The sequence below is a fragment of the Bos indicus x Bos taurus genome, chromosome 10 (genome assembly GCF_003369695.1).
Source record: "Bos indicus x Bos taurus breed Angus x Brahman F1 hybrid chromosome 10, Bos_hybrid_MaternalHap_v2.0, whole genome shotgun sequence".
Lineage (NCBI taxonomy): Eukaryota > Metazoa > Chordata > Mammalia > Artiodactyla > Bovidae > Bos > Bos indicus x Bos taurus.
In genome coordinates this window covers 12,383,292-12,402,850 of record NC_040085.1, presented here as the reverse complement: position 1 = coordinate 12,402,850, position 19,559 = coordinate 12,383,292, and the positions used below count along the sequence as shown (strand labels likewise).

The window sequence follows — 19,559 nt, the reverse complement described above, 5'->3', positions numbered from 1 at the left end:
CAGACATTTCTCCAAAGAAGACATATAGATGGCTAACAAACACATGAAAAGATGCTCAACATCACTCATTATCAGAGAAATGCAAATCAAAACCACAATGAGGTACCATGTCACGCCAGTCAGAATGGCTGCTATCTAAAAGTCTACAAAGAATAAATGCTGAAGAGGGTGCAGAGAAAAGGGAACCCTCTTACACTGTTGGTGGGAATGCAAACTAGTATAGTCACTATGGAGAACAGTGTGGAGATTCCTTAAAAAACTGGAAATAGAACTGCCTTATGACCCAGCAATTCCACTGCTGGGCATACACACTGAGGAAACCAGAATTGAGAAACACATGTACCCCAATGTTCCTTGCAGCACTGTTTATAATAGCCAGGACATGGAAGCAACCTAGATGTCCATCAGCAGATGAATAGATAAGAAAGCAGTGGTACATATACACAATGGAATATTACTCAGATATGAAAAAGATTGCATTTGAATCCGTTCTAATGAGGTGGATGAAACTGGAGCCTATTATACAGAATAAAGTAAGTCAGAAAGAAAAACACCAATATAGTAATATTAATGCATATATATGGAATTTAGAAAGACAGTAATGATGACCCTATATGTGAGACAGCAAAAGAGACACAGATGTAAAGAACAGGTTGTTGGACTCTGGCAGAAGACGAGGGTGGGATGATTTGAGAGAATAGCATTGAAACATGTATATTATCATATGTGAAATAGATCGCCAGTCCAGGTTCAATGCATGGAGCAGGGTGCTCAGGGCTGGTGCACTGGGATGACTCTGAGGGATGGGATGGGTAGGTAGGTGGGAGGGAGGGTCAGGATGGGGAATACATGTACACACATGGCTGATTCATGTGAATGTATGGCAAAAAACAAAAAAAATGAATATATGAATTGGTAATCTGAAAATATTATAATAAAACATACCCACCTGAAAAAAAATGAAAACTAAGATCATGGCATCTGGTTCTACCACTCTATGGCAAATAGATTGGGTAACAATGGAAACAGTGACAGACTTTATTTTGGGGGGCTCCAAAATCACTGCAGATGGTGACTGCAGTTATGAAATTAAAAGCTGCTTGCTCCTTGAAAGAAAAGTTATGACCAACCTAGATGGCATATTAAAAAGCAGAGACATTACTTTGCCAACAAAGGTCCGTCTAGTCAAAGCCATGGTTTTTCTAGTAGTCATGTATGGATGTGAGAGTTGGACTATAAAGAAAGCTGAGCACCAAAGAATTGATGCTTTTGAACTGTGGTATTGGAGAAGACTCTTGAGAGTCACTTGGACAGCAAGGAGATCCAATCAGTCCATCCTAAAAGAAATCAGTCCTGAATATTCATCAGCAGGGCTGATGCTGAAGCTGAAACTCAAATACTTTGGTCACCTGATGTGAAGAACTAACTCATTAGAAAAGACCCTGATGCTGGGAAAGATTGAAGGTGGGAGGAGAAGGAGATGACAGAGGATGAAACGGTTGGGAGGCATCACCGACTTGATGGATATGAGTTTGAGTAAGCCCCGGGAGTTGGTGATGGACAGGGAAGCCTGGCGTGCTGCAGTCCACGGGGTTGCAAAGAGTCGGACACGACTGAGTGAGTGAACTGAACTCAACTGACCTCCTCTAATTCTCCAAGACTTCTTCCTGGAGGTCCCAGTCTCTATCCCAGTGTAGAATTGGTGTGCTCACACATCCCAGATACTAGCATGTGAACTTCAGCTGGCTGCCTTTGCAGTTTTGTATTCCCAAAAGCAAGACTGCAGCATAATGTTCTGGGCCTGTTTGGTCATACTTCACCCATGCTTCTTGCTAATATGCCTTTACTCAGACTTTCTATATGTAGGGCCTTTAAACCTTATGGATAAAACTTTGGATAGGGAGTTGGCTAGTATCATGGCATTATCGACATTAAATGACCCAAATAACTGAGGCAAGTCAGATGCTTCTGGAAGTTCAAGAGTCTCGAGTAGTGCTTAAGTGGGAAGGGATTAAGCTGGGCAGTATTTGCCCTACTGTGTCCTCTCTGGGCAGCAGTCTAGCCATCATTTCCAGAGCAGAGTGTTCTGAACCACCCTTCCTGCATCAAGACAACAGATCTCTGAAAAACGAGGAGAATGCATACACAGGCCAAAGGGCAAGGAAACACCAGGATTTCTCACAAGGCCTTTTTTTCTTCTGGGCTTTAAACATTTCTTCTTTGGAGATAGAAAATGAACAGAATTGTTCAGCTGGTTCCAGGGGCAGGGGGGCATGGGGAGAAGGCAGTGCCAGAGTTAAGTAGAGTCACACCAAGTTTTGGGTCCTCTCTTAATTTTCACTTATAAATGGGGATAGTTGATCCCTCTGCCAGATTAATCTGAGAGTTAAATAACAATACACATTCAGTGCTTATTTCACTGTCTTGGTGTATCTAGTGCCTCATACATATTAACATTTTAAAAAGTACTTTTTCCTAGGTCTTCTGGATCTGCCTTTGAAAAGGAAGAGGTTTGTCTGAACTTCATCTTTCCATAAGGAATTAAAAAGTGATGGAGATTCCCCTCCACAAAGAGTGCCTGTGGCTGCTATGTTGAGTTGCATGGTGCTCACCTTTATTTTCAGGGAAGTGATGAAGGATGGGGAAGAACGATGGGGAGAAGCTTTGGGGTACTGGGATGCCATCTGGAGAGAAGCTGGGTTGCTGAATCCTCTGGGAGATTTTTCACTGGATTTGAATTCATGGCACCTGGACTCTGACTCAGAGTGGCAACCAGATGGAACTCAACCCTGTGCTCACACCATCAGTGTCCTCAAAGGGAGAACCTTGGCCACATTTATTTTCCTGTTTTTGTTTTTTCACTTTTTTTTTTTTTTAGGTCCAACAATAAAGTGCACAAATCTTAAGTGCATGGTGCAATTAATTTTTAATGAGTGAATAAGTTTGCAAAACCACCCCCCTGATCAAAATGAAGAACATTTTTAGCATACCTTGGGCCCCTTCCCAGTCAACCCCACCCCCCACCCAGAGGTAACCTCTATTCTAACTTCTACAACCATTGCTTAGTCTTGCCTGTTCTTAAACTTTATATAATCAGAACTGGTGCCTGGATGGTTTTGTTTGTGTCTGAAATAGATCCATGTTGTCACACAATATTGATGGTTCATTCCTTTTTATTGCTGTTTTATAAGATTTCCCTGGTGGCACAGATGGTAAAGAATTTGCCTGCAATGCAGGAGATGTGAGATCAATCCCTGGGTTGGGAAGATCCCCTGGAGAAGGGGATGGCTACCCACTCCAGTATTCTTGCCCGGAGAATTCCATGGACAGATGAGCCTGGTGGGCTACAGTTCATGAGGCCGCAAACAGTCAGACACGACTGAATACGTATAGACCACAGTTAATTAGTCCACCCTGCTGTCACTGTACAGTTTGGGGCTGTTATGAAAAAAGCTGCTTCAAACATTCTTTTGGTGGACATTTCTGACAGGTACACATATCCATGAGTGCAACTGCCAAATCAAAGGGTAGCCCAGATTTTTAGCTTCAGTAGATTGCTTCACAGAGTGGTTGCACTCATTTTATTTCTACTTCTACTAGTTTTTGAACATGTCACAAAGGAGCTTCTCCATCGGAGTATTCCCTATGGTCTTGCGGAAAAAGAGGAGCTCAACACGTTCAGAACTGATAAATCTCAAAGACGGGAGGAGCAGGAGCAATTTCCCAAACCTGGACAGGAGACAGGACACCAACAGTGTGATTATCAGCTTCAGAGCCTGAGTCCTGGGCACAGCGCCATTCCAGGAGAGGCAGAGGGAATGGAGAGGAGAGATGAGAGGTGCCCAGGGCAAGTAAGGAGGAATTTCAAGGAAAGGCCCCATTCACCTACCCTAGACCCACTGTGGCCTTCCTCCAGTGTTTAGTTAAGGAGTGTGATGAAAATAGTGAATAAATATTGTTTATTATGTGTAAAGATTATAAAGTAAGAAGTTACTTACATTAATAGTATGTGAATATATTATTAATAATCATATAATTATTATAATTACATGATCATTAATACCACATATATTGAATAAGAAAATAAATTCCTGGGAATTCCCTGGTGGTCCAGTGATTAGGACTCAGTGCTTTCACTCATGGGGCCTGGGTTTGATCCATGGTTGGGGAACTAATATCCCCACAAGCCACGTAGTGTGGGGAGAAAGAAAGGATATAAATTCTCTGTAAGCCACCTAGGATGATAAGATGGCTTGATATACTCATCCATAAAAATAGTCATTGTAGTTTTTAAATGAGAACCATTTGCCAAGGCAAGGGTTCCCAGCTCAGAGAAGCTAGATGGTGAAGTCCCGAGAGGCAGATGGGGGCGCATTATGCTGACCTTCCTTGGGTGGGAGATCTAACAGCTGGGGTCATTGCCCACGGTCAGGAGGCCACATCCAAGTGGGACAGCTCCAGGTTCAGAACCTCCGTTCTACCACGGAGGTCTATGGGAAGCCTCCCCCACCTCCCAATGACCTACTGAAATTGCTTTGCAGTACCAAGGTCTTTGTTTCTCTTGTGAGAGCCAAGTGGGTGGCACTGAGCCATCATATACCCCCCATCATGCTTCTGCTGGTGCTGGGGCAAGCTGGACAGCCCCAGAGCACTGTCTCTTGCCCCACCATCCCCGCAGCCCCAGTCTCAGCCAGTAACCATTGTCCTCCATACACAGCCAGGCCCCGGGCTAGGGTCCATGCCTATGGCTTATGCCAGATTTTGTCATGTTCCCTGAAAACTCTTCCTCCCGACTTTCCTTTTTCTGTCATCTACCTCTTTCCCCAAAGAGCTCCTCTATCTCATTCTTTATCCACTCAAATACCAGGTCTGAGCCATCCCAACACCTGGAGGCTCCTGCATCTGTCACTGCCTTTCCATTCCCACAAACAGACCTTCAAGGACTCCCTGGATGATGGCAGGGTCTGCCTTCCTCCCTGTTGGAGGCTCTGCACTCACCACCATGCCTCTGCGTGAAGCCAGCTCTGTGGAAAGCATTCTCCTGCTCGATGATCTGCAGTGGCTCCTCTCTGCCTGCCAAACCAGATTTGGCCTCTGGCTGCCCTTCAAAGTCCTGAGCAGGCTGGTTCCAGAGAGCCGTTCTGGTTTAGACCCCTACCTTCTCACTGGCGGCAATCAGTTTTGCCTTCCAAACTGGTCTCTTGACCTAAGAATATATGTATATTTGCTTCTCTCCCTCACTTTGTGGGCTTCCCTGGTGGCTTAGATGGTAAAGAGTCTGTCTGCAATGCAGGAGGCTAAGGTTTGATCCCTGGGTTAAGAAGATCCTGGAGAAGGGATTAGGTACCCACTTCAGTCATGGACAGAGAAGCCTGGTGGGCTACAGTCTATGGGGTCACAAAGAGTCAGACATGACTGAGTGACTAACACTTAATACGCTCCCTTTGTAAATGATAGTTTCTCTCCTTGTATACCCTCTCCTTCCTCAACACCAGCCGTGCCTCCACAAATCCCTCTCAGCAGTCCTTTGCACCCTGCCTCCCAGTGGGTCTCTGTCTCCTTCATATGCATGCAGCCCTCAGTACCCGCTAGGCTGGTCCTGAGCTTCAGCATGGCCACTGGGCCGGGCATCCCCTAGAAGCAGTGAGCTTGCTTTATGCTTTTTTTGGTCCCTATTCCTGGGCCTGGTGCTCTGCCTGGCACACAGTAGGTGTCAGCCATGTGCTGGTTGCACTGAGATCCCTGTCCCATCTAATGAGTGCAGCCCTAAGACAGTGTCAAAAAGGTGTGCAGAGTGGTAGAGAGCTGAAGGGACAGATGGGCAGGTAGGCAGGTGCTCAGGTCACCTCACAGGCTGGCTGGGGTGATGGGCCTTGCTGTGCTGGCTGAGCATCACCTGAGACTGGTCCTGCAAGGCCTCCACGTGCTCAGGATCCTTCAGGCCGCGTGTTTCTGGAGAGAAGCAGCAGCTGTGAGCTTCCCTCCAAGGCCCCCCACCCGCTCACCATCAGCCAGAGCCTCAGGAGTGGGGAGCCCAGCAGCCCAGGAGCCATGCAGCCCTCCCCTCCTGCTCGCAGGGAAGAAGTCTACACACATTCAGGGCTATGAAGGGTGATGGAGGGAAAGTGAGAGGCAGAAGGAAGTCACCAAAATTCCCTGCCTTCATCCCCACCCACTCTCCTCTAAGACTTGGACAAAGACCTGGTTTGAAGAGGACCAGGGCCTTCATGCAGGCGAACTCCGTGGGGTCCACTGCCAGTGCCCGGAACCGTGAGATGGTTTCCTGCAGGATTCGAGTCTCCGCACTGGCCAGCACCAGTCGGCCCTGAGAGCTGCCGCCAGCAGAGGCTTCGGGCAGGGCCAGCAGTGGGCAATTGTCCAGAGGCAGAGACCACTGGATGGCTCCAAGGAGGAAGAGTTCACTCCACGCCTCTTCCAGCAGGATCACCTGTGCCCAGAGAGGGGGGTGAGGGCAAGTGTGATGGCTGATCACAGCTCCTCTGGCCCAGCCTGGAACCTCTGCCACGTTCTCAGCTGTCTTAGGAGAGGACGGGCCGGTCCCAGGTACCCAGAACATTCTGACCTCTGCTTGACATCAGCCAGGGGCTCGGAGCTCTGGGTCTTGGCACCATCCAGCCCAGATGCCTCAGTTCTAAGACATTCTCTGGGCTCCATCGAAAGGTAGAGGTGGAGCACAGGCAAATCCTGGAGCCGTGAGAAGCTGGGCAGCTCAGGGACACTCCCCACCAGCATCCCAAGTCGGCCATACTCAGCAGACTCAGTCGCTTCTGAGCTGCTTCATCCAAACCACTGGCTAAGGACTGCTGCGCTCAGCGTGCCTCTCCTCCTGGATGCTGACAGGTCGCCTTGCTCATGAGAAGCCCAGAGGCATGAAGAGGCTGGGCTGAAACTCAAACCCAGAAGTCAGGGGGTCATTTGTGTTCCAAGGGAGCCCAGATTTGCCCACTGATGCTGTTCACAGTGTGCAGACCACCCTGTGACACAAAGACAGAGCATCTCTATCTAAGGCCGGAGGGTTTGTCTAGGAGGAAAGAAGACCCAGAGGGGCATAGACACTGCCTTCTAATGTCTGGTCCCCATGCATACCTGGCCATCAGTGTCCCCTAAGTGATGACCCCAACTGCCACATCCCAGAGATATGTGCCCATGACCATCGCTGACTTTGAGACACGCGTGTCTCCAGCCTTTACCATCCCCAAACTGCGTGCCCCTCCAATCATCACCTGCACAGGGAGGTGTGCGCCCCCAGCCCAGCTGACTCGTGAGCCCCCCTGACGAGTATACCTGATCCCGGAAGGGCAGGTTGGAGAACACTGGCAGGTTCTTGGCCCACTTGACGGCCATGAAGAGCAGGCGAGCAGACGTCTCATGGATGCTGTCCAGGGCACAGGGAGAGGAGGAGGAGTATGGGGACGAGGGGAACTCGGGATCATTGCTGGTGACATCGATATTCTCGTCGGCTGTCGGAAGAGAGGTTGTGCCTCAGCCCCTGTTCCAAGGCAGGCAGAAGTGGCTTTCAGGGACCTAGGTGTGGGACCTGGAGCTCAGCCATCGACCCACTTACCATCCTCAGGCTCCAGCTTAGTGCAGGTTTCGGCTGTTATCAGGCTGGCCATGAAGTGGTGGTGCCCCGGAGGCGTGAGGGCCTGGGGTCCCAGGGCTCTGGCTGCAGAGACAGGTGTGGGCCCCCGAGAGCTGGGCCCTGCGAGGGCCGGCGGGGTCGCCAGGGGCTGCAGCCGGGGCTCCGTTTCTGACTCCACGCTGTCCATTCGGACCTGGGCGGTGCTCCGTGGCTGGCGCTCATTCTGCACGGCTGGGGAGGTGGAAAGGGTCAGGACACCCCACGGATCATGCACCCCCATATCTTCTGCCATGCCTCTCCGGGATGGGGTTCTTGACTCACCATCCTGGTTCATGCCCGCCTGCAAGCACTTCTTCAGCCGGCAGGCCTGGCACTGGTTGCGGTGGGCCTTGTCCACCGGGCACATCCCTGCCCCTACCTGGCACCTGTGGGTGGAGGGGAGCCCCAGGGAGTCAGGGTCCTGCCCGGGCCCTGGGCCATGGGTTTCAGACACTTTGGCTGCAGCCCCTTCTCCCCTGAGCATCCTCCACTCCCTCCCTCCCAGAACACTCAGTGGCCGGCGGGGCTCTTCTAGATGAGGGGGGACTCCTCTGGGGTGGGGGGCCCCCTCTCTCACCTGTAGATGAGCCTTCGCCTCACGCTCCTCTTGAAGAAGCCGCTGCAGCCGTTGCAGGCGTAGATGCCATAGTGCTTCCCGCTGCTGCTGTCCCCACACACGCGGCACTGGAGCGAGGGGCCCACACCTAAGGGCAAGCCTGGGCTGGGTGGGGGCTGCGCCGGGCCAGTGACATGCCATTCCCACCTCCTCAGGGACCCCTCCACCCTCCTTCCCTCACCGTCCTCACGTTCCTATCCACCCACATTCAGACACACCCGTGTCTCTCCCAGCTGGAAAACGTGTCCCTTGTCACACCCCCTCCCCACTTCTCCATGGCCAGTTCTCAACAAGTGACACTCTCTGCTCCACTTCCCCGTCCCTCTCTCTGCAGGTGGGCTCAGGCTCCATCATGCACAAGAGCCTTCTGGACACCGCCACTAGGGATCTCTGCTCCTGACCTTTGAGGGCCCTCTTCTCTCCTTTCTTCTCCCATCTGATCAGCTATCCTCTCTGACCCCCATGTTTCTAGGATTCTGGGTTTCCTGGCAGGTTTTCTTACACTTGCCTATAGCCCTGGGGGCTTGGCCTGAGTTGCTCTGGCTCCTATCATGGTCCCTGCAAACCTGTGACCCACACTCCACTCCCCAAGGGTCTATATATGCCTTGAGATTAACCATACCTGTCGGCTCCTCCCCCAGGCCCCACCTGCCTGGAGACTCCTTCCTGGAGGCGGACACGGCCGCCGGCACCGCTGCAGCCACGTTGGAGCTCATGGGTGCTGTCGGCCTGTCCTGGCAGGTCCCAGGGCAGCCAGTGCCTGCCTAAGGGAAGCCTCAGGATTTCTGAGCTGGACCCAGCCCTGCCTCCCTCTCTGAAACTCTGTCTCTCTTCTATCTCTCCTTCTCCCTCTGTCTCTCTCTCCCCCTTGCCTCTTCTCTCTGTGCTCCTACCTCCTGCCCCCTCTGTCTAAACTCAGGAGCTGCCCCAACTTGCCCTCACAGCAGCAGCTCTGGCTCGGGGAGATTTCTCCCAGGGCAGTGCTGGACGCAGCTTATGATCCTCTTAATCTTTACTGTCTCCACAGGGGATCAGCCGGCCACACCTGCGGCATTACCAAGGTGCCCCTGGGAGCCGGTCATTCCTGCTGCCCCCACACCAGCTCCCGGGCTGCCCAGTTCCTCGTGCTCTGTGCTCCCGAACTGTTCAAATTGTTAAGGGAGGTGTGGACTCCACCTACCCCAGGACAAGTGGGTCTGGGGACAGGTGTGTGTGGCTCCACACACGGGTGCTCACTGCTGGTCCTGGGTAAGTCCAGCTTTCTGCCCCAGTGCTTCTCACCTAATCCCTTGATAAGAGACTACTTAGGGCTCAGGATTTAAGGGTCTGGGCACCCCTGGAGGGCTAGCAGCCCCCAGATGCCCCTACAGAGGCAACTCCTATCACAGGTGGAAATGGGTTAGATGTAGGGTCTGAGGCCAGCCTGCAGGCCATGGGTGCTGGGCCCAATGTGGAGGGTCTCCTGCAAGACTGGAGGGGGCGAGGACACAGCTCCTACACCTGCCTACCCTGACTTGCCTTCACAGTCCCAGGTCAGCTGGTCCCTTGGCTTCCCCAGACTCAGTCTTCCCAGCTCGAGCCCAGGGGTGGTTCTGAGGTGGGGGATGAGCCCTGGGGCAAGGGTGGAGACAGCCAAGACAGATCCAAGTTCAAATCCCTGCTCTCTCACAGCCAGCCATGCCTCCCTGAGCAATGATTTAACCTGTCTGAGCTTCAGTCTCCTGGAAAAAGGGGTGACCAGAGTACCTGCCTTGTAGAGAAGCTGGGGAAGCTAATAAGATGATTCTCCAAGTGTTCTGGGGCCTAGTTCTTAGTAGGAGCATAATAAATGATGGGGGGATTCCATGGTGGCCTAGTGGTGAAGAATCCTGCCAATGCAGGAGATGCGGGTGCAATCCCTGGGTCGGGAACATCCCCTTGGAGAAAGAAATGGCTACCCACTCCAGTATTCTTGCCTGGGAAATCCCACGGACAGAGGAGTCTAATGATCTGTAGTCCTCGCAGTCTCGAAGAGTCGCACAAGACTTAGAGACTAAACAAGAACAGCAATAAATGATGGGGCTGTTACTATTATTGCTTCTCAGGGTTGTTGAGATCCTAGAGCAGTCCTCAGCAAATAGCCTTTCCTCTCCTGCTCCTCTGCCCCCACTCCACCCCCATGCCCAGGCCAGAGCAGAAAGCCCCCTGTTGGTCTGGGTGTGACATGCATCCTCAGCAGAGCTAGGCTCATCTCTGGGTGCATCTGGGGCAGGGGTTGGCCTAGCCTTAGAGCCTGAGGGGGAGGGGGACAGTGTGAAGCTTCTGGGAGGATCACGGAGTTAAGGGGACAGAGTGGGTGGTGCAGGGCCCTTATGTAAGTGGGGTTAACCCTCCCTGTGACAGGGAAGCACTATTGGGGATTTGGAAAGTCAGCTCGAGGGGCTTTGCAGGGTAATCCGCTTTCTGGGGCCTCAGAAGATCGAGGCCACTGGGCTGCGGCCCCTGACCTGAGCTCCTCCGCCTCTGTCCTCATCTCCACCCCTCCCCGACAGGGAGTCCCTCAGGACCCTCCTCCGAAAGGTCTCCTGCTTCACTGAACCCCAAAGCCAAGGGCATCTCCTTGAACCTGACTGATCAATCCCATCTTCCCAAAGCTCCTCTCTCTTCCACTTCTTCTGGAACACGGCTTTACCATCTTCTGTCCCTCTGAACTCGTCTGCATCTCCTGTACCCCAGCAGACCTTCCCACTCTCCCCTCGGGTGACCTCACATACAGTCACAGCTTCCACGGCCACTTCACACCAGACTCCTGCCTGGGTCTCTGCCCCGGACTTTCACCTATGGATTCCCCCAGAGGTCTGGTGTGGAGACCAACTCCACACACCACAACCAACCCATTCCTGGCTTGTCTGTACAGATACGGTCCCTGAAACCTCAGGATCGAGGGATCACCTGGAGCATCCCATGCTGAAGGAAAGTGCCTGAGGCTGAACTGAGGGCCCCTAATCCTGGAAGTCTGGGCCAAGGAGGATCCGCTGGCAAAGGAGCTAAGAGGGGAAATCGGGACAGTGTGGGTCATGGGAACAAGAGCAGGGGACGATTCAAGGATGGGGGCGTCTACCAGGTCACGTGTCTTAGGAGGTCATTTGCATCCTCAGTAATAAGGGAGAGGACGTCATTAAGAAGAGTACTTACACAAATGCTGCCAAGCCTCACAGCTTCCCTATTAAGGAGTTATCATCATTGTTCCCAACTCACAGATCAGGAAACTGAGGCTCAGAGAGGTTAAGCAATTCCCTTTTGGCCACACAGCTACAGAGTGATGGAGGAGACGGGATGAAGACAGGGGTTTCAAGCTTGTGCCTTACCCCCAAACTCCCACTTTCCACCATGGTACTCTCCAAGAAGACTCTGAGCAGTCACTCTGCTGGGCTTTAGCAGCAGGGGCCAGCTGGCACCACGGCAAGAGTTGTTCTGAAGGAGGGGACAGCAGACCCTGGGAAGGGTTGGTAGTGTTGGGGAGGACTGGAAACAGAGCGATGGGCTGAGAGGAGAAGGAGACAGGCCAAGGGGTTTGTAGGAAGGGCCACATTGAGGAAAGGGCTTTTTCCCTTGTCTAGGGAGATATCAAAAGAAAAATATTTGAGAATAGGAGTTCCTTTTTTTTTTTCTTTTATAATGTGTGATCTTAATTTTTATAATGATTTACTTTCCCTATCTTAAATCTTCCAGGGCCTCAAAGTGAAAGCAATATTTACATTTAGGCACTGTTAAACTCCCTGTACCAGCTAATGGGGTACAACCTCTTCAAACTGACTGATTTTATTATTCTTCTATTTAAGGTAAGAGTTCAACACAAAATACCTTCACTGCTCACTGATTGTATTGAAAGGCTTTAGTTCAGCTCAGAGGGACGATGTCTGGTGGAACATAAATCTGTATTAGATTCATATTGCTCCTGTAACAAATGACCACGCTAGGAGCTTAGGATAAATATCTGTAAGTTTTAGAAGGTCAGAAGCCTGAAATGGGTCTCCTTGGGCTAAAATGAAGGTCTTCCCTAATAGCTCAGTTGGTAAAGAATCCGCCTGCAATGCAGGAGATCCCGGTTCGATTGCTGGGTCGGGAAGATCTACCGGAGAAAGGAAAGGCTGCCCACTCCAGTATTCTGGCCTGGAGAATTCCATGGCCTGTTTAGTCCATGGGGTCGCAATGAGTCAGACACGAAGATGTTGGCAGGATTTTGACGCTCCCGGATGCCCCAGAGGAGAATGCATTCCTATTTTATTTACCGTGGCCACCAGTGTTCCTTGGCTCATGGTCCTTCCTCCATCTTCAAATTCAGGAGTGTTTTTATAATGAGAGATAGAGAGGAGAAAGAGGCAGGGGGAGAGGGTGAACCTGAAGATGGGGTATAAATCAAATATTCAATCCCTGAGCAAGCCTGGGGGTGCAGGGCATACGTAGAGGGATGGCTTTGACCTGGAGAGAGGTCGTCTGGAAGGAATCTGAGAACCCAGGACTTCAGGAAGTCTCCCAGTCAGCGTACCTCCTCTCAGACCCTGGTTTTACATCTTCCTGGCTGTGTGAGTTTGGCAAGGGATTCTGCCTCTCAGTCTCAGTCTCATCATCTCTAGACTGGGGAGACTAGAGCCAAGGGGGGTTGTGGTGGCATTAGAGGAGGTGACACAGCAGGGGTTAGCACAGTCCAAAGTGAGAGGGAGGTGGCAGGTGGAAGGGAGCTGGGGTGAGAGCAGAGCTTAGGGGGAATGCCTTGGAGACATGAGGTCTGAAGCCGCTGGCTTAGGAAAGGGACTCAGCCAGGGACTCTGAGGCCCAGCTGAGAGTAAAGACAGTGACAGTCTGGGCAGGTACGGGGTTTTTCTTGAAGCCCCCAGCAGGGAGGCAGATGCTGGGAGCAGGTGGACACCAGGACTGCTCCGTGGCTGGGTTCCTCAGTTTCCTCCCAGCAAGTGTGTGGGAAGGACCTCAAGGAAGGAGTTGAAGGCCTTGGGGAGGGGCTGTCAGGGGGAGAGTTGAGTGGGGAAGCAGAGAAGGAGTGACTTCTTTCCCCCAGCAAGTCTTCTCTGCTCTTCTCCATCTGAGTTGTCCTGTCCCCCTGCTCTATCTGCCCAGTCGCTCCCATCTTTCAAGGCCTATTCAGGGCTCACCTCCTCCAGGCAGTCTGCCCTGACTCCTCTCTTTCTAGAGGCACCTCCAGGGCCAGATATTGTTCTTAATATTGGACCTCATGCCAGGTCCACTTTTTCTCCTCAGTCAATGGGTGACTCCAGGGGCCAGCTTCAGAGAATCAGGTCAGCTGGGCATGTGGATCACAAGGCACTTAATAGACAGAAGCTTATTTTTAGCTTGTCCTTCTTTTCTTGGTATTCTAGAATGGGTATAGAATAAAAAATAAATGAATAGAAGACACCGGCAGTACCGGCAGTGTTTGACCTGTTTGTTCTTACAGTTTGTTTTGATTTTATTATATCGGCTCTTCGTGTCATTTTGATCCCAGCCGAGCTCCTGTTTCATCCTGGCCCTCAGGCCCAGCCAGAGGTGTGACTGTGCTGGGGGAAAAGATGACAGTCCAGCAGGGCTGGGGGAGAGGGAGGTTTCTCCCCGATCTGTGACCACCAGCTGCTGGGGCAGACACCAAAGGATTACTCAGCCCAAAGCCTTGAATCTGCTGACGAAGCCGCCAGAGGCCACCTTATCACTAATACAATTATTCCCCCAGGGGACAGGTCAGCAACTTCCTTCTGACTCCCTGGAAGAGTCTGGGACGGGGTGGCGGTGGGGGCTGGCGGGCTAGGGTTGGCAGGGAGACAGGTACATGGTGAAGGCTGCAGAACTGACTTCCCTCTGGATGGTGAAGACCCTAGCAGGTAAAGCCCCTGCCCCAGCCTGTCTAGGGTCCTCCTACCTGGTGTGACCAGGTCCCAGGCCTGAGAGATGACCTGGGATCTGCCATTGGGAGGAAGCAGTGGTCCCTGGGATGAATCCGCTGCTGATCAGGCTGCCTGGGCTGGATGGCTTGGCTCCTATTCAGCCCGTGGCTGCCACAGGCTTTTCATTTGCTGCAAACCTCCTTCACAGCATTTGGGAACATGTCTTCAGGGATTTCTTTAAAATTCTCTCTTTGTTTGCTCATCCAAGAGTCTTCACTATCTCAGAAAAAGGATAGCTAGTGATGAGTGCATGGGCTCCGGAGCCCAGGACTGAGCAATTCCACTTCTAGGAAACCACTCTCTGGAAAAGTCACAAAGATTGAATTATACGGCTGTTCTCTGCAGCGATTTTAGTAAAACACCCAGCTTTAGACAACTGGCTAGATCAAGTATGCTCTGTCCTTGTGGTGGAACGCTGGGCAGCCATTCGTCCCAAGCGCATTTCCAGGGAAATGTGCCCACACTGTTCCGACCTCAATCCAGCTGCACACCAGCATGCACAGTTTGATTTCCTGTGTCTCGGAGGAGTGTCTGGCCAAAGATCATGGGATTCTTTTTCTTCTCTGCAGGGCCTGAGTTAATTAATGGTTTCTTTTTCTAGAGCAGTGAGTGGAAGGGTCAGGACTCTGAGGGGCTAACACCAGCAGGAAAGTTTCTCAACAAAGCCTCTTTATTTCCTTTTCAAGATAACATTTAGAAATAATCACATATTCCTTGCGCAGTTTCCCAGCTTTTGGCTGCTGAAGTCTCTCTCCTAGAATTGTTTCAAAGGTCAGAGCAGAACATAAGAGGCTCCTGGCCCCATCCAAGGACGAGCAGATGAAAGACATGCTATGCAGGACATATCTGATCTGCTGCTGCACATTGAGGGGGTAGGGAAAGTGGGGAGTAAGATGGGGAGACACCACTTTTTTAGTGGTGTCTGATGTGAACGACATCTGTTTTGACCTCTCTTTTTTAAAAAAATCTTGGTAAAAATGTTTTTGCCACACGGCAGAGCATGTGGGATCTTGGTTCCCCGACCAGGGATCGAACTCGTGCCCCCGGCAGTGGAAGTGTGGAGTGCTAATCACAGGACTGCCAGGGAAGTCCCCTAAAAGCTCTTTTTTCCTGGTGCTGAGAGAGGCGGGTTTCTCCATCCTCCAGCAGAGCTAAGATCAGCAGAGATCCTCACTACAATCAGAAAATCTTGTTTCCTTTGAATGTTTAATAGTAAACACGTGTTATCAGATGATCAGGATAAAACAGAGTTCTTTTAAGTTGTTTTTTGTTTTTTTCAAAAAAAGCTTATCTGAAATCAACATAACCAATCCTCCTCCTCATCATCACAGGAAATATTTATGAAGAAATGGTTCAGTGTTTGTGTGTGTGAGAATGGAAAGCTTCTCATGGTCTGGCTCTTCTCTCCTGTTACCCAAGGGCAAGGCCAAAATCTAGCAGCTGCTCAGGCTGGGCCTTGGCTTAATCACAACAGCCGTACTGCAGAGGCGGATGCCTGGTCCTGGACGTGCGCCCTCCTCTTGCTGGGCCTGGTGTCTTCCCTTTAGTGCTGGGCCCTGGGAACCTCTGGTGATCAGAGAGGGGTTGAGCGGGGTGTGGCATGAGGGCTGGGAGCTCTTTGAAAACCAGTTGCTGTTCCGTCGTCGTTAAGTCACGTCCAACTCTTTGCGACCCCATGGACTGCAGCACGTTAGGCTTCCCTGCCTTTCACTATCTCCCAGAGTTTGCTCAAACTTATGCCCCTTCAGCCGAAGATGCCATCCAACCATTTCATCCTCTGTCATCCCCTTCTCCTCCTGCCTTCAATCTTTTCCATCCAACATCAGGGTCTTTTCCAATGAGTCGGCTCTTTGCAGCAAGTGGCCAAAGAATTGGGAGCTTCAGCTTCAGTCACTGTCTGCAGTGATTTTGGAGCCCCCAAAGAGAAAATCTGTCTCCTTGAAAACCAGTACGGAAGTATTTAAAAGTTCAATAGGCGCAACACTACTGTTGTTTTCTAGCTGACTGACCCTCCGGGTTATAGTATTTATTATCTCCTAGAAATGGAACAACCTGAAAGCCGGGTTTTTCCCCTGGGCACGACTGACATGTTGACCAGATAATTCCTCATGGGGCTGTTCTGTGAATCATATGACTTTAGTAGCTTCCCTGACCTCCCCGCCACTGGATGCCAGTGGCATCTCCTTTCCAACGGCAACAACCAAAAGTGTCTCCAGACACTGCTGAATGTCCCCCATGAGGGGCAGACTCGTCCCCAGTGGAGAAACACTGGCCTCAGCGGTGGTATTTCCTGGAGACAGACCACCAATCTGTTATCACAGATGCAGGAAGCACTTCCCATGACAAAGATCCGGGAGGAGTCCCGGGCCGCCAGGCATGTAACTTTATCTCCGGTGTGATGTCCTGCTGAGTCAGGAACTGTCCAAAAGGATGCTCAAAGTCGGCAGGTTTCTTGGAAGAAGAATTTTACTGTTTAATTTTCTTTATATTTTTCTGTGTTGTAAGAATATTTAATAATGAACATGTATCATAATTATAATTAAGATAAAGCTTGTGTTTTTTTAAAAAAAGGTTAGCTAATTTGAAATAAACATGACCTTAAACGATAATAATCGGAAATATTTGCCTAAGAAACTGTTGTGTGACAGATGCAGTTCTATGCGTTTATATGTGTGAACTCCATCCTCACAACACTGTCAGAGACGCATTGCTATCTTCCTCTCACAGAGAGGTTTAGTGACCTCCCCAACATCACACGGGTGGGCTTCCCTGGTGGCTCAGACGGTAAAATATCTGCCTGCAACGTGGGAGACCTGGGTTTGATCCTTGGGTCAGGAAGATCCCCTGCAGAAGGAAATGGCAACCCACTCGTGTTCTTGCCTAGAAAATCCCACGGATAGAGGAGCCTGAAGGACTACAATCCATGGGGTCACAAAGAACAGGGCACGACTAAGCAACTGACACTTTGATTTTTAAATGTCGCACAGCTAGGGTGACAGAGGTGAGATTCAAATGCAGATAAGCTGGTTATTTTGGGAAAATGTATCTGCCCAAGGGTAGGGAGGAAAAAACTATGGGGATATAATTTTTAAAATATCATCTTCATATATTTAATAAAGAAAATCTCCTCCAGACCCGCTCTGTCTCCTTCTAGGTTAAAAGGTTAAAGCAGATGTTCTAGGCTGTGGAAAGTGACTTTGAGCTGGCATTTCTCTTCTCAGCTTGTCTGTGAAATGCAGATTCTTAGACTCAATCTACAAAAACACTTCTAGAGAAAAGTAATAGGATGACTCTGTTGGAACCTTTGTTTTCTATGTTTGCTTTTAAGGGACGGGCTCTGGGGTTGCATCAGATGTGACTGGGAATTACCTGTAGGTGTGCGTGTATGCAAGTGTGACTGTGTGTTTCTGTGCATGAGTGTGCAGGTGTGAGTGTGTGTGGTGAGAATCGGACTGTCCTGTGACCATGGAGGGTTAACAGACGCTGATACAAAGATTCCCGCTATGCCTGTGTCTGTTGCAGTTTATTCTTGAGGGTCCAGACAACTTTCTGACATCTGCGTGGGGATAAAGAAATTGCCCAAATCGAACTGTTTAGATGACCATGTTCGCGTGTATCATCTGGCATATTTTCCTTCCTGACTTATGATATTGAAGCTAGCTGTGTTTAATGACATTCCTTATTAGTTCCATTTATTAATTTGGTGAAGATAGTAAATTGAGGTAACAAAAATCTGGTGCCTTTCCACAGTGATGGAAGATATGTTTTTCAGGACGGCATTTTAGAACATGCCTATGCTCAAAGCAGTCCATGTACATGAGGGGTCCTGGGTGGACCGGCCGCTGCTTATCTTTTAGGCGGGGCTGCAGTCTAGCCTCTGCTCCAGGTTCTGGCCACAAAGGTCTCCTGCATCCCTGAAAAGAGCAAACGTCTCCCCAGAACACGGGCTCTGCAATGCTCTTCCTGCCCCCTAGTATCGTTGAAGGGGTCTGGAAGACCTGCTCTTTAGTGGAATTTCTTACACAAACGCTACATCATGATCTAGAAGATGTTGTTTTCGGTTACCATGCATTGGAAATAGAGAAATACATTTTTTCAGTTAATAAATTATGGTGCATTTCCCAGATGGCTATTTTTCTGCCATTGAAAGGGGGTTATACAGAAAAATGTTACGATGAAATAGCAAGGTACAAAATACTACAAACTCTACGGCATTTGTATACAAAACCAAAATGAATTCTGTTAAGTCAGAGGCATTCTGGTTGATATTGAATTAAATTTAATGCATTCAATAAAAATTATTTTTATTTAATAATGTTATTTAATAAAAATTATTTAATTATAAAATTTCTATTAAACATGATTTAATATCATTAATAAAAAATAGTATTTCGCTGATCTTTTATGTTGTTATGCTGCTTCTTCAGCATAAAGGATGGCCATTTATGTATTTATTTAATAATCCTCATGGAATGGTAACTTTTAACTTTATTGATCTATTATTTTATTCCCAGATATAATCTTAGGGTAAAGACTCTGGAATAAGACACTGAAATTTAAAATCAGTTTTCTGGAATTCTGAAATTATTTTGAAAATTAAAAATGTTTACAAACAAGTACACACAATCAGAACACATTAAGGAATTGTTTTTGATTTGGTGTGTTATGACAGTGGTATTGTGGTTATGTCTAATAAAAGAGAATTTTGTAACTGTTAGAGACATGTTCTGAGGCATTTGCCAGAGAAGTGATTCAATGTCTTGGATTTGCTTTTTAAAGATGCCAGGAAAAAAAAAAATAATGAATGAATGGATATGAAATAAGAACTAAGGTTGGTAGTGGCTGTTGTGGGAGATAGGTACTTGGGATTTCACTGAACCATTATCTCTACAAATTTGTTTATGAGTGAAATTTTATTAAGTAAAATTTTAATTAAAATACATATTCATATAAGCAGACACTGTGAAAAATTTTTGTTGATGATTTTGGACATACTCTCAAGTCTAAGTTTTTTCTGTTTTTCCCTTCGCCCTCACACGCCCACCCCAATCTGTCTTCACTGACCATTTTTAGCTTGCTGTGTAATTTTTGAGGAGCTAAGCGGAAAGGGGCAATGCAACAGAGGAAAATTCCAGATTCTAGCTTCGGACAGGGTCTGCTGAACTGTGCATCAGCGCCCCCTCCTGGAAGAAGCAAGCTGGCATGGCGGCACCCTGCATTTTTCTCTGAATGAGAGCACCTGGCATTTTTCTCTCTCTCTCTTCATTAGGATCCTAATTCCCAAACAGGGATTAAGCATTTGCCTCCTGCAGTGGAAGCACAGAGTCTTAACCACTGGACTCCCAGGAAGTCCCATCTTTTTTTTTAT

The 19,559-nt window shown here is 49.3% G+C and overlaps 1 protein-coding gene across 1 annotated transcript; it reads right to left on the bottom strand.

Moving 5' to 3' along the window:
- Positions 1-3,316: 3,316 nt before the first annotated feature.
- Positions 3,317-9,312, bottom strand: NR2E3 (nuclear receptor subfamily 2 group E member 3). The gene is made up of 9 exons (XM_027552748.1): positions 9,304-9,312; positions 8,881-9,022; positions 8,220-8,346; positions 7,925-8,028; positions 7,586-7,834; positions 7,306-7,481; positions 6,202-6,448; positions 5,847-5,952; positions 3,317-3,729 (listed from the first exon to the last, which is right to left on the bottom strand). Exons 1-9 carry the CDS (start codon positions 9,310-9,312, stop codon positions 3,597-3,599), a joined length of 1,293 nt encoding a protein of 430 aa, XP_027408549.1. The 3' UTR covers positions 3,317-3,596.
- Positions 9,313-19,559: the final 10,247 nt, after the last annotated feature.

What these genes read in the sequence shown, in the direction of transcription:
- NR2E3 (XM_027552748.1), bottom strand. An exon ending in GGCGGGCATGAACCAGGATG is followed by an intron (nt 7,835 to 7,924) that starts GTGAGTCAAGAA and finishes CCACCTCCCCAG; the next exon opens with CCGTGCAGAATGAGCGCCAG. An exon ending in ACCTGCCCTTCCGGGATCAG is followed by an intron (nt 6,449 to 7,305) that starts GTATACTCGTCA and finishes CTCTGGGCACAG; the next exon opens with GTGATCCTGCTGGAAGAGGC.